Source organism: Nansenia antarctica, assembly GCF_963989245.1.
Source record: "Nansenia antarctica genome assembly, chromosome: 10".
Lineage (NCBI taxonomy): Eukaryota > Metazoa > Chordata > Actinopteri > Argentiniformes > Microstomatidae > Nansenia > Nansenia antarctica.
In genome coordinates, this window is record NC_137680.1 from 32,236,762 (window position 1) to 32,249,714 (window position 12,953).

The following is a 12,953-nucleotide window of genomic DNA, read 5'->3' on the forward strand; positions in this document are numbered from 1 at the left end:
ACTACACACCGCATGTCGGCTATTTCAGCACCACGCGTTGTCCACCTACTTATCACTATGAGGGGTTCAGCGTCAGTGCACCCCGCTGCAAATTACTGTCGCATAGTTGTAGCCAATAAAGGCCTATATGTAGGCTATATAGGCTATTATATATCATTTATATACCTAATACCGACATCAAAATAGATTGTATGCCTCTACAAATCATATTACACCAGGTAAAATCCGTCACAACTTGGAATAAATTGACGGAAATCCGTCGTAGCGACGGAGAACTTTAATCCCTGCTAAAGCATACATCAGTATACAATAGCCCAGTAAAGCTGGCTACAGCTAACACAACTCATTAGTCACCTTGTAAGAAGTCAAGCCCAAAACTATAATTTCTTTACCAAACAACCAAATGTAAGATATGAAATGAACCAATCAAATTACAGATTACATAGAACATCGCATCTATGCTAATAGGTACATCTCGTACAAAAAATAATAGGTTGAATGCTAATCATTACAATGTGCAGTAAATATGACGAAAAACATCCAAAGACAGACATATAACAATGATGGATAACAATTCAACTTACAGATATTGCCACTGAATGGGTCAGAAACCAATGACCAACGATCGGGCAAGAACATTGATTGAGTAAAAAACGATAGTTTTCTTGTTGTCATAGAAACCAGGAAGTGCGGAGCAATAAACAGCAGTAAACAAAACACCACTAGATGGCCTAGGCGAAATACTCCAAAGACAAAACAACTATGCCCCCTAGTGGCAGAAAAAGGACCCAAACAATACATGGAAACCGTTCCATTACACTATGGTCATTTCACCCCCGAGGTAGCTCTTATAGTAGGTAAAAAAGGCACGGCTGTTCTAGTTTAAAATATTGTATTGCTGTGTGATTGTGTCTCATTCAATATGTTCACCTGTCCTCACCTCATCATCTTATGATGCATATAATGTTTTCTATAATCTTTCTATAACAAATTCGGTTCTAACACATAAATGGATGTGTTCATCATGATGACTTCTACCTCTAAGACACCGACAACGCTGTGTGGTATGTTCTGTCCAGGTTAGGGTTAGGGTTGTTGTTGTTGTTGTTGTTTACCTTGAGGTCCTGAGTGCTGTAGCTCTGGCGCAGGGTGACCTGGAACACCTCCACAGAGGACAGGTGGGCCGCCAGGCGGGTCAGGCTCTGCTTCCCGCTGCCCCCCACCCCCACCAGCAGGGCGTGACCCCGGGGACACCCCAGGATACGGCTGATCCTGCAGCTGCCCGGCCGCAGACACAACCAGGAAGACTTTGTGACGTTGTTCCAAAACAACCCTGTGAGTTCAGTTAACCTTCTCCACCGTTGGGACTATTGCTTTACTATTCACGAGCACTTTGAGCTGCAACATTTGCAGGAAAAGCGCTATACAAATAAAAGTCATTATTATTATTATTATTTAGTTATTCCGATGGCTAAAAAGCTGAATTCAAACTCACACGTGCTGCATGGCGTCCTGGAACAGCACCAGGTCCATGGCTGCGTTGAGGTCGTTGTAGCCCCCCAGGGCCTCAGTGAGGAGGGTGTGGAGGACGTCCCAGTCTGTGACGGGCATGTAGCGCGCCTCTCCTGCCCCCCCCTGGGCCAGGTGGCAGTAGATGAGGGGCCTCCGGGACAGGTCCTCATCCTCCACTCCCTAGAAAAAAGACGAGGCGTGCGGTCTTTCTTAGCGGTCTTAAGCGTTAAACATGCAGCGTATTCTAGGTGCTCTAAGATCATTGGCACCCCTCTCCCATCAGCTGAATCATTATATCTCAAACACACTACCAATAGAGCAAATCAAATTATCTCTGACTCCTCCCACCCTGCTCACCACCTGTTTCAACTGTTGCCCTCTGGACGGCGCTACCAATCCCTGGCCACCAAAACATCCCGTTTCAAAAACATTTCCCCCTCTGCTATAAGGTCTCTCAACACCTGACTCACTGCACTAACCCTGCCAGATGCACTGCACTTTATAGTTCTAAATATTGACTTTGTCTTGTGGTTATGTGTGTACATTGTCCATTGTGATAGTCATGTGTAATGTGTGTATGTTTGAGTATATTTGACACTGTTGCTGCATTGAGTTTTTTCCATCTGTACCGACAACAAATTCCACCGACCTTGGTGGTGTTCATTAAACCATTCATTCATTCATATTCAGTCAGCGGTTCAGGGACATGAGCAGCAGGAGAGCAACTTCTTTACTGCACCTCAAAGCACTCATGTACAGTGTCCATCTGGAGCTTGTGGAAGAGCTGCAGGTCTCGGGGCTCCTGCAGCCTGTCTGAGTACACTCTGCACGACTCGTGGAGCCACAGGCGGGCCAGGTCACTGCTGGTCCTCACACACTCTGCTCCGGATAAGAGGAGGCCCTAACAAAACACATTGACATTACATTTTTTGGGAGCATTTTAACAAATACATTTGTCTAAGTAAGTGAATCATCTATCCACCAGTCATCTATGCTCAGGCCTGGGGCCGTTGGCAGTCGTCGTGCTAGAAGAAGAAAACAATGTTTTATTACACTGGGGAAACAGTACAAGGGGGGGGTAGTAAATGTTTCAGGAGGGACAGTTAAGGTGTAGCCTTAATGCAACACGTGCAGGACCAGATTGATTAATTCAATGACAGTCACCTAGGGGTGCTGCAGCTGAAGAGTATCAAATAGAGTGCAAAAAAACTGCATTTGCACAGTCAATGACTCATCGCGTCAAACATCAACAATGTTTATTGCGAGCTTTCGGTCTCAAGGCTCTCGGACCATTGTAAACAACAGCTGTGTGACGCGTCACTTATCAATCAAACCAATCAACGGTCTGCAGCGTCACATCGTAGCACGGAGGATAGTACCTTTAGCTCTGATACAGGAAGGGTAGCTAACATCAGTACGGGTACTATGGCCCGGTGTGGCCCAGTTGGCAGTGGAGAAAGCAAAACAAAGCGGGAGCAAGGGTTCTGGTACGGTACGGGACGGTAGTGGAGAAGCGGCATAAAACAAAACCATCGACAGTGTTTCGTGAGACCCCCGACATTGTCCCGTCATCCTGCCAGCTACCTGGAACACGTTGGAGAGGTCCCGCAGGTTGAACGTGTAGTGGAACTTGACGGCGGTGGGCAGGAAGTGGTGGCGCACCCGGCGGTGGAGGGCGATAGCAGCCTGGACCACGGCCGGGCCGGCCCGCAGCACGGCGGGGCTGAAGGGGTGCCGCTGCAGGTGGCCTCTCAGGACCTGGCCGTAGATGGAGCTCTGGGCCTCGGGGGACGGGAAGTTCACCGCAAACACTGAGAAATGTCTCTGAGGGGGAAGAAACAGGAGGGTCAAAGACTCACTGGAGTCTAGTATGAATAGAAACCAGAACTCAACGACTCGACTCGCTAGTCAAGCCAAAACACTGCAACACAATGGATTGGGTGAGTAATCACTACCTAGTTAACTAGAACACTACTTTACATTGTTAGCAGGCTCATAAAACAAGCTGTATTAGTTGACTAGCAATGTGTCGTTGATTTTCAACAACGCGGAAATGTATTAATCAAATCAAGTTTTATTTGTATAGCACATTTCTCACAAAATGTGATTCAATGCGCTTCACATGATGACAGAACACGCAAGCAGGCAAGGGTAAAAAACCTGTACACTGTGCATCCAGGTGTTGTATTGACATTTTTCAAAAGAAAAGTCTGATCATTACATATCAGATCCCAATATGCGGACCAAAGCATTATAATGTGCCACATGTTGATGATATAGATGATATACCTCTCTCAAAGCTATGAGGTAAGACACATGTTCTAGATGATATACCTCTCTCAAAGCTATGAGGTAAGTCACATGTTCTAGATGATATACCTCTCTCAAAGCTATGAGGTAAGTCACATGTTCTAGATGATATACCTCTCTCAAAGCTATGAGGTAAGTCACATGTTCTAGATGATATACCTCTCTCAAAGCTATGAGGTAAGTCACATGTTCTAGATGATATACCTCCCTCAAAGCTATGAGGTAAGTCACATGTTCTAGATGATATACCTCCCTCAAAGCTATGAGGTAAGTCACATGTTCTAGATGATATACCTCTCTCAAAGCTATGAGGTAAGTCACATGTTCTAGATGATATACCTCTCTCAAAGCTATGAGGTAAGTCACATGTTCTAGATGATATACCTCCCTCAAAGCTATGAGGTAAGTCACATGTTCTAGATGATATACCTCTCTCAAAGCTATGAGGTAAGTCACTACCATAAGCACCTGCAGCCTTGGGTTGATGGTGAAGCTGCCGGAGGTGGGGTTCATACAGGCCACATACTGAGTGTGATGGATTTCCTTTAGGCACAACTTCTGCCTGTCATACCTGTAGCGTGTGAAAATCAGAACAGAGATTGATATGAAAAACCTATAAAAACACAAATCAATCTCCTCATTATGAATTCAACCCACATTCCTTTTTTTTCCTGACCTGTTGACGAGATGATTTTTGAATCAGTTCATTTATTGTTGAGCTGTATGTGTGTGTGTGTGTGTGTGTGTGTGTGTGTGTGTGTGTGTGTGTGTGTCTCCCAGTCACCTCCTCACCAGTGTGTGTAATCCAGGTGCTGGCGTATGAGTGTGTGAGGTTGCACCGTCCCGTAGCTGTCCACAGCTGGCATGTTCATGTCATCGATGAAGTAGACGAGCTTCCTGTTCCCAGGCGGGGCGTAGCTCCTGCCTGCCCTCTTCTCTAACAACCGCTCTAGGACCGCTAAGAACAACCAACGGGAACATCGTTAAAGACAGCAGACGTCCGTTGTCTCTCTTAGATTACCCTCTACGTACATACGTACAGTATGTGGTCCTCTGTGGCTCGGTGGGTAGAGCACGGCGCTAATTTCAATTTCATTTTCAGTGTATTTAAGAAGGGACAATGCTTATCAATTATCAAAGTGTAAATATGCCAGATTTAGCCAGGAGGCTTATTTTCCCTGGCCAAGATGTAAAAAAAAATAAAAAATAAAAAATATATAATAAAGTATCCTAAAATGACACAAGATAAAATAAACAATAAAACAGCATCATACAGAGCATATGAAAGACAAAGTTAAAACATACACAGTTAAATGTTAAATGCACACAAACGAAACTACACTTAGTGTAGTAGTGAACTTAGTGTTCGATTCCAGCTGGGACCGTATATACTGACTCACTGCAACGTAAGTCACTTTGGATTAAAAGCATCAGCTAATGGTTTGTTGTGATTTATGTTCTATTTTATCAAAATATGACCAGCAGAGGGTGCTACTGTTTTGATTTAAGGTGTTATAATAACTGCAACTAATCTTGACACATGAAACATTTCCCCAAACAGCTTCTGTACTAAAACACTGGTAACTGACTGTGCTGTACGACATTGCTGTCACACTCACTCTGCAGCATCAGGGATGTGGTGTAGTAGTTGAAAGGCACTTTGGTGGTGATGTATGTTTCTGGTAGGCCGTCTAACATGTCCCTGACCAGAGCTGTCTTCCCCACCCCGCTGGGCCCCACCAGCATCAGGGGCTGCCCTTTCTCCAGCAACAGGTCCATGAAGTACCTCACCCGCACTGTTTCTGCAGTGTGTACCAGAACCGCCTGCAACAAAGCCACAGAAATAACATGCAGAGAGAGAAAGAGAGAGAGTGAGAGTGCAGAAACCCACTGCGTGGTTTTACAGAAGCTCACTTTTGAATACAATTTATCGGACAGACATACAAGTTCAGTGAATTGGAAAAATAATTGATAATTTCTTGTATTTCACATTGCACGCAGCCACTATTTCTGTCATAATAGCATAATTAGCTGGGAACAAAAAGCTAGCTAATTATGGCTCAGTCAGTCTTCTGAGCAGAAGCAGCTGGAGGCAGGGGGCTGAGGGAGGACAACGGAGCGTGGGTGAGAGCCAGAGTCTTTGTGCCCTCTGGTGAGGGTTGCTGGATGGCGCTCAGACGCAGCGGCGCGGCTTTCTTACGCCCTCGGACCCCCGCCGCGACCTGGTGATTGCGTGGGCTCTGCACTCTCTTATTATGTTCACTGATGCGTGCGCGCACTTCTAATATGACTGCGTCGTTCATTTCTTGTAATTGTTTTCAAAATGAAGGTTGGCTTCCCAAAAACTTTTATTTTTTTTATCGTCTTTGGAAAGTTGTAACCTTTTTTTTCCTTTTCTTTTTTTACGTGAAGAGAGTCGAGAGTGTCATGTGTTGTCTCCTCCCCGTGTTGGGTAGAACAGTTCTTACCTGTAGAGGAGTCATGTTGGTAGAACAGTTCTTACCTGTAGAGGAGTCATGTTGGTAGAAGGTAGAACAGTTCTTACCTGTAGAGGAGTCATGTTGGGTAGAAGGTAGAACAGTTCTTACCTGTAGAGGAGTCATGTTGGTAGAAGGTTGAACAGTTCTTACCTGTAGAGGAGTCATGTTGGTAGAAGGTAGAACAGTTCTTACCTGTAGAGGAGTCATGTTGGGTAGAAGGTAGAACAGTTCTTACCTGTAGAGGAGTCATGTTGGTAGAAGGTTGAACAGTTCTTACCTGTAGAGGAGTCATGTTGGGTAGAAGGTAGAACAGTTCTTACCTGTAGAGGAGTCATGTTGGGTAGAACAGTTCTTACCTGTAGAGGAGTCATGTTGGGTAGAACAGTTCTTACCTGTAGAGGAGTCATGTTGGGTAGAACAGTTCTTACCTGTAGAGGAGTCATGTTGGTAGAACAGTTCTTAGCTGTAGAGGAGTCATGTTGGTAGAAGGTAGAACAGTTCTTACCTGTAGAGGAGTCATGTTGGTAGAACAGTTCTTACCTGTAGAGGAGTCATGTTGGTAGAACAGTTCTTACCTGTAGAGGAGTCATGTTGGTAGAACAGTTCTTACCTGTAGAGGAGTCATGTTGGTAGAAGGTAGAAGAGTTCTTACCTGTAGAGGAGTCATGTTGGTAGAACAGTTCTTACCTGTAGAGGAGTCATGTTGGTAGAAGGTAGAACAGTTCTTACCTGTAGAGGAGTCATGTTGGGTAGAACAGTTCTTACCTGTAGAGGAGTCATGTTGGTAGAACAGTTCTTACCTGTAGAGGAGTCATGTTGGTAGAACAGTTCTTACCTGTAGAGGAGTCATGTTGGTAGAAGGTAGAACAGTTCTTACCTGTAGAGGAGTCATGTTGGTAGAACAGTTCTTACCTGTAGAGGAGTCATGTTGGTAGAACAGTTCTTACCTGTAGAGGAGTCATGTTGGTAGAACAGTTCTTACCTGTAGAGGAGTCATGTTGGTAGAACAGTTCTTACCTGTAGAGGAGTCATGTTGGTAGAACAGTTCTTACCTGTAGAGGAGTCATGTTGGTAGAACTGTTCTTACCTGTAGAGGAGTCATGTTGGTAGAAGGTAGAACAGTTCTTACTTGTAGAGGAGTCATGTTGGTAGAAGGTAGAACAGTTCTTACTTGTAGAGGAGTCATGTTGGTAGAAGGTAGAACAGTTCTTACCTGTAGAGGAGTCATGTTGGGTAGAAGGTAGAACAGTTCTTACCTGTAGAGGAGTCATGTTGGTAGAACAGTTCTTACCTGTAGAGGAGTCATGTTGGTAGAAGGTAGAACAGTTCTTACCTGTAGAGGAGTCATGTTGGGTAGAAGGTGGAACAGTTCTTACCTGTAGAGGAGTCATGTTGGGTAGAAGGTGGAACAGTTCTTACCTGTAGAGGAGTCATGTTGGTAGAAGGTAGAACAGTTCTTACCTGTAGAGGAGTCATGTTGGTAGAAGGTAGAACAGTTCTTACCTGTAGAGGAGTCATGTTGGTAGAACAGTTCTTACCTGTAGAGGAGTCATGTTGGTAGAACAGTTCTTACCTGTAGAGGAGTCATGTTGGTAGAACAGTTCTTACCTGTAGAGGAGTCATGTTGGTAGAACAGTTCTTACCTGTAGAGGAGTCATGTTGGGTAGAACAGTTCTTACCTGTAGAGGAGTCATGTTGGTAGAACAGTTCTTACCTGTAGAGGAGTCATGTTGGTAGAAGGTAGAACAGTTCTTACCTGTAGAGGAGTCATGTTGGTAGAAGGTAGAACAGTTCTTACTTGTAGAGGAGTCATGTTGGTAGAAGGTAGAACAGTTCTTACTTGTAGAGGAGTCATGTTGGTAGAAGGTAGAACAGTTCTTACCTGTAGAGGAGTCATGTTGGGTAGAAGGTAGAACAGTTCTTACCTGTAGAGGAGTCATGTTGGTAGAACAGTTCTTACCTGTAGAGGAGTCATGTTGGGTAGAACAGTTCTTACCTGTAGAGGAGTCATGTTGGTAGAACAGTTCTTACCTGTAGAGGAGTCATGTTGGTAGAACAGTTCTTACCTGTAGAGGAGTCATGTTGGTAGAAGGTAGAACAGTTCTTACCTGTAGAGGAGTCATGTTGGGTAGAAGGTAGAACAGTTCTTACCTGTAGAGGAGTCATGTTGGTAGAACAGTTCTTAGCTGTAGAGGAGTCATGTTGGTAGAACAGTTCTTACCTGTAGAGGAGTCATGTTGGTAGAAGGTAGAACAGTTCTTACCTGTAGAGGAGTCATGTTGGTAGAACAGTTCTTACCTGTAGAGGAGTCATGTTGGTAGAAGGTAGAACAGTTCTTACCTGTAGAGGAGTCATGTTGGTAGAACAGTTCTTACCTGTAGAGGAGTCATGTTGGGTAGAACAGTTCTTACCTGTAGAGGAGTCATGTTGGTAGAACAGTTCTTACCTGTAGAGGAGTCATGTTGGTAGAACAGTTCTTACCTGTAGAGGAGTCATGTTGGTAGAACAGTTCTTACCTGTAGAGGAGTCATGCTGGTAGAAGGTAGAACAGTTCTTACCTGTAGAGGAGTCATGTTGGTAGAAGGTAGAACAGTTCTTACCTGTAGAGGAGTCATGTTGGGTAGAAGGTAGAACAGTTCTTACCTGTAGAGGAGTCATGTTGGTTGAACAGTTCTTACCTGTAGAGGAGTCATGTTGGTAGAACAGTTCTTACCTGTAGAGGAGTCATGTTGGTAGAAGGTAGAACAGTTCTTACCTGTAGAGGAGTCATGTTGGTAGAAGGTAGAACAGTTCTTACCTGTAGAGGAGTCATGTTGGTAGAACAGTTCTTACCTGTAGAGGAGTCATGTTGGTTGAACAGTTCTTACCTGTAGAGGAGTCATGTTGGTAGAAGGTAGAACAGTTCTTACCTGTAGAGGAGTCATGTTGGTAGAAGGTAGAACAGTTCTTACCTGTAGAGGAGTCATGTTGGTAGAACAGTTCTTACCTGTAGAGGAGTCATGTTGGTAGAAGGTAGAACAGTTCTTACCTGTAGAGGAGTCATGTTGGTAGAACAGTTCTTACCTGTAGAGGAGTCATGTTGGGTAGAACAGTTCTTACCTGTAGAGGAGTCATGTTGGTAGAAGGTAGAACAGTTCTTACCTGTAGAGGAGTCATGTTGGTAGAACAGTTCTTACCTGTAGAGGAGTCATGTTGGTAGAACAGTTCTTACCTGTAGAGGAGTCATGTTGGTAGAACAGTTCTTACCTGTAGAGGAGTCATGTTGGTAGAAGGTAGAACAGTTCTTACCTGTAGAGGAGTCATGTTGGGTAGAAGGTAGAACAGTTCTTACCTGTAGAGGAGTCATGTTGGTAGAACAGTTCTTACCTGTAGAGGAGTCATGTTGGTAGAAGGTAGAACAGTTCTTACCTGTAGAGGAGTCATGTTGGTAGAACAGTTCTTACCTGTAGAGGAGTCATGTTGGTAGAAGGTAGAACAGTTCTTACCTGTAGAGGAGTCATGTTGGTAGAACAGTTCTTACCTGTAGAGGAGTCATGTTGGGTAGAACAGTTCTTACCTGTAGAGGAGTCATGTTGGTAGAACAGTTCTTACCTGTAGAGGAGTCATGTTGGTAGAACAGTTCTTACCTGTAGAGGAGTCATGTTGGTAGAACAGTTCTTACCTGTAGAGGAGTCATGTTGGTAGAAGGTAGAACAGTTCTTACCTGTAGAGGAGTCATGTTGGTAGAAGGTAGAACAGTTCTTACCTGTAGAGGAGTCATGTTGGTAGAACAGTTCTTACCTGTAGAGGAGTCATGTTGGTAGAAGGTAGAACAGTTCTTACCTGTAGAGGAGTCATGTTGGTAGAAGGTAGAACAGTTCTTACCTGTAGAGGAGTCATGTTGGTAGAACAGTTCTTACCTGTAGAGGAGTCATGTTGGTAGAAGGTAGAACAGTTCTTACCTGTAGAGGAGTCATGTTGGTAGAACAGTTCTTACCTGTAGAGGAGTCATGTTGGTAGAACAGTTCTTACCTGTAGAGGAGTCATGTTGGTAGAACAGTTCTTACCTGTAGAGGAGTCATGTTGGTAGAACAGTTCTTACCTGTAGAGGAGTCATGTTGGTAGAACAGTTCTTACCTGTAGAGGAGTCATGTTGGTAGAACAGTTCTTACCTGTAGAGGAGTCATGTTGGTAGAACAGTTCTTACCTGTAGAGGAGTCATGTTGGTAGAACAGTTCTTACCTGTAGAGGAGTCATGTTGGTAGAACAGTTCTTACCTGTAGAGGAGTCATGTTGGTAGAACAGTTCTTACCTGTAGAGGAGTCATGTTGGTAGAACAGTTCTTACCTGTAGAGGAGTCATGTTGGTAGAACAGTTCTTACCTGTAGAGGAGTCATGTTGGTAGAACAGTTCTTACCTGTAGAGGAGTCATGTTGGGTAGAACAGTTCTTAGCTGTAGAGGAGTCATGTTGGTAGAACAGTTCTTACCTGTAGAGGAGTCATGTTGGTAGAAGGTAGAACAGTTCTTACCTGTAGAGGAGTCATGTTGCTAGAACAGTTCTTACCTGTAGAGGAGTCATGTTGGTAGAACAGTTCTTACCTGTAGAGGAGTCATGTTGGGTAGAACAGTTCTTACCTGTAGAGGAGTCATGTTGGTAGAAGGTGGAACAGTTCTTACCTGTAGAGGAGTCATGTTGGTAGAAGGTAGAACAGTTCTTACCTGTAGAGGAGTCATGTTGGTAGAACAGTTCTTACCTGTAGAGGAGTCATGTTGGTAGAACAGTTATTACCTGTAGAGGAGTCATGTTGGCAGAACAGTTCTTACCTGTAGAGGAGTCATGTTGGTAGAACAGTTCTTAGCTGTAGAGGAGTCATGTTGGTTGAACAGTTCTTAGCTGTAGAGGAGTCATGTTGGTTGAACAGTTCTTACCTGTAGAGGAGTCATGTTGGTAGAAGGTAGAACAGTTCTTACCTGTAGAGGAGTCATGTTGGTAGAAGGTAGAACAGTTCTTACCTGTAGAGGAGTCATGTTGGTAGAACAGTTCTTACCTGTAGAGGAGTCATGTTGGTAGAAGGTAGAACAGTTCTTACCTGTAGAGGAGTCATGTTGGTAGAAGGTAGAACAGTTCTTACCTGTAGAGGAGTCATGTTGGTAGAACAGTTCTTACCTGTAGAGGAGTCATGTTGGTAGAAGGTAGAACAGTTCTTACTTGTAGAGGAGTCATGTTGGGTAGAAGGTAGAACAGTTCTTACCTGTAGAGGAGTCATGTTGGGTAGAAGGTGGAACAGTTCTTACCTGTAGAGGAGTCATGTTGGGTAGAAGGTAAAACAGTTCTTACCTGTAGAGGAGTCATGTTGGGTACAAGGTAGAACAGTTCTTACCTGTAGAGGAGTATCTGGCTCCATGTTAAACAGGGGCACTCTGTCGCTCCAGGGCAGGAAACGCCTGGTCTGGGGGTCCAGGTAGTAGTCGAACACGCTGCCCTGAGCCGGCAGCTTCACGGCCTTCATCTCTCTGGTCCACCACTGGCTGAACTCAGCCTGGTAGTCAAACAGCTGCAGCCAGGGGCAGAGATGAACACGGGTTTGGTTTACATCACATTTACATTTGGACTATTTAGCCAGACGCTTTTATCCAAAGTGACTTACGATTAGAGATTCCGAGGGACAGTCTCCCAGGAGTAACTTAGGGCTAAGTACCTTACTCAAGGGCACACTAGTGGTGGTGTTTGTGGTGTACAGGTGGGATTTGGACTTTTTGTACAGTACATCATTTTGGAACATGTGTGTTGTATTGTAGTGTAAACTTGAGACTTACTCCCAGACATACTGGGTCTTTTAATGCGGAATTCAGGGAATGCTTGAGTGTCATACCTGATCCTGATAGAGGGCACCGCCGAAAGCCCAGATACAAGCGAAGCTGAAGTAGGTCTCGTAGAGCTCGCGTGGAGAGTCGGAGGGGATGTTCTCTGGTGTGAGGAGACAGTCCAGCAACGCACAGACAGTCTGCATCCAGGGGACGATGACAATGAATACAGTACCAGTACAGTACAGATCAATAGTTCAAGTGTGTGTGTGTGTCCTCGCTTCCTGCTTCTGAGTAGATTAGATGTGTTTCTCCCTCGCTCCTCTCCTAGCACTGCTTTCTTGCTTTTTTTCTTGCTTCTTTTTTATAGTTTTAATATTTTTTTATATAGCTTTTATTCCTACCATGCCTGCTATCTGTCAAAGTTGTGTGGATCTTTCAAAGAGAGTAGACTTATTGGAATATACTCTCCAGGGGCGACTCTCCGCACTCGAGAATCGCTACGCTAATGGTTCTCCACCCATGCAAGCCTTTGAAGAGGATTTAAATAAAAATTCACACTTCCCAAAGCTAACGAGGCAGGTGACAGCTGCAAAATTCACTGGACAGATGAATTATCCCCCGAAACTACTGAAAAGCAGCCAACTGAAGTCCTCGTTAGCACCATTAGCATCATTAGCAACAGGTAGGCCCGAGCCATGACTAAACAGAGCCGAGATCGGAGTCTGAGACACCGGCCCGCGGAGCAGCGAGCTGGCATGACTCCCATGGCCCGAGATAAGAACATCAGAGTCACGCCAGGACTTCCCAGGCCTGGGAATCACGTGACTCCCCGGCCCGCAGGCACGAGCTCAAGGTCACCCCCT

General features: G+C 44.7%; 1 protein-coding gene across 1 annotated transcript in view; it reads right to left on the bottom strand.

Annotated features, from left to right (window-relative positions):
* The window catches only part of LOC308166881 (dynein axonemal heavy chain 11), a gene marked incomplete at both ends in the record, with an annotated part of 92,959 nt that overhangs the window by 33,613 nt on the left and 46,393 nt on the right, over window positions 1-12,953 (bottom strand). The window contains 9 exons of the mRNA XM_080541205.1: window positions 1,116-1,278; window positions 1,496-1,692; window positions 2,252-2,413; window positions 3,097-3,336; window positions 4,291-4,393; window positions 4,615-4,780; window positions 5,442-5,646; window positions 11,664-11,837; window positions 12,156-12,287. Of these exons, the coding sequence (XP_080397331.1) occupies window positions 1,116-1,278; window positions 1,496-1,692; window positions 2,252-2,413; window positions 3,097-3,336; window positions 4,291-4,393; window positions 4,615-4,780; window positions 5,442-5,646; window positions 11,664-11,837; window positions 12,156-12,287 (1,542 nt within the window). The remainder of the gene's footprint in view (window positions 1-1,115; window positions 1,279-1,495; window positions 1,693-2,251; window positions 2,414-3,096; window positions 3,337-4,290; window positions 4,394-4,614; window positions 4,781-5,441; window positions 5,647-11,663; window positions 11,838-12,155; window positions 12,288-12,953) is intronic.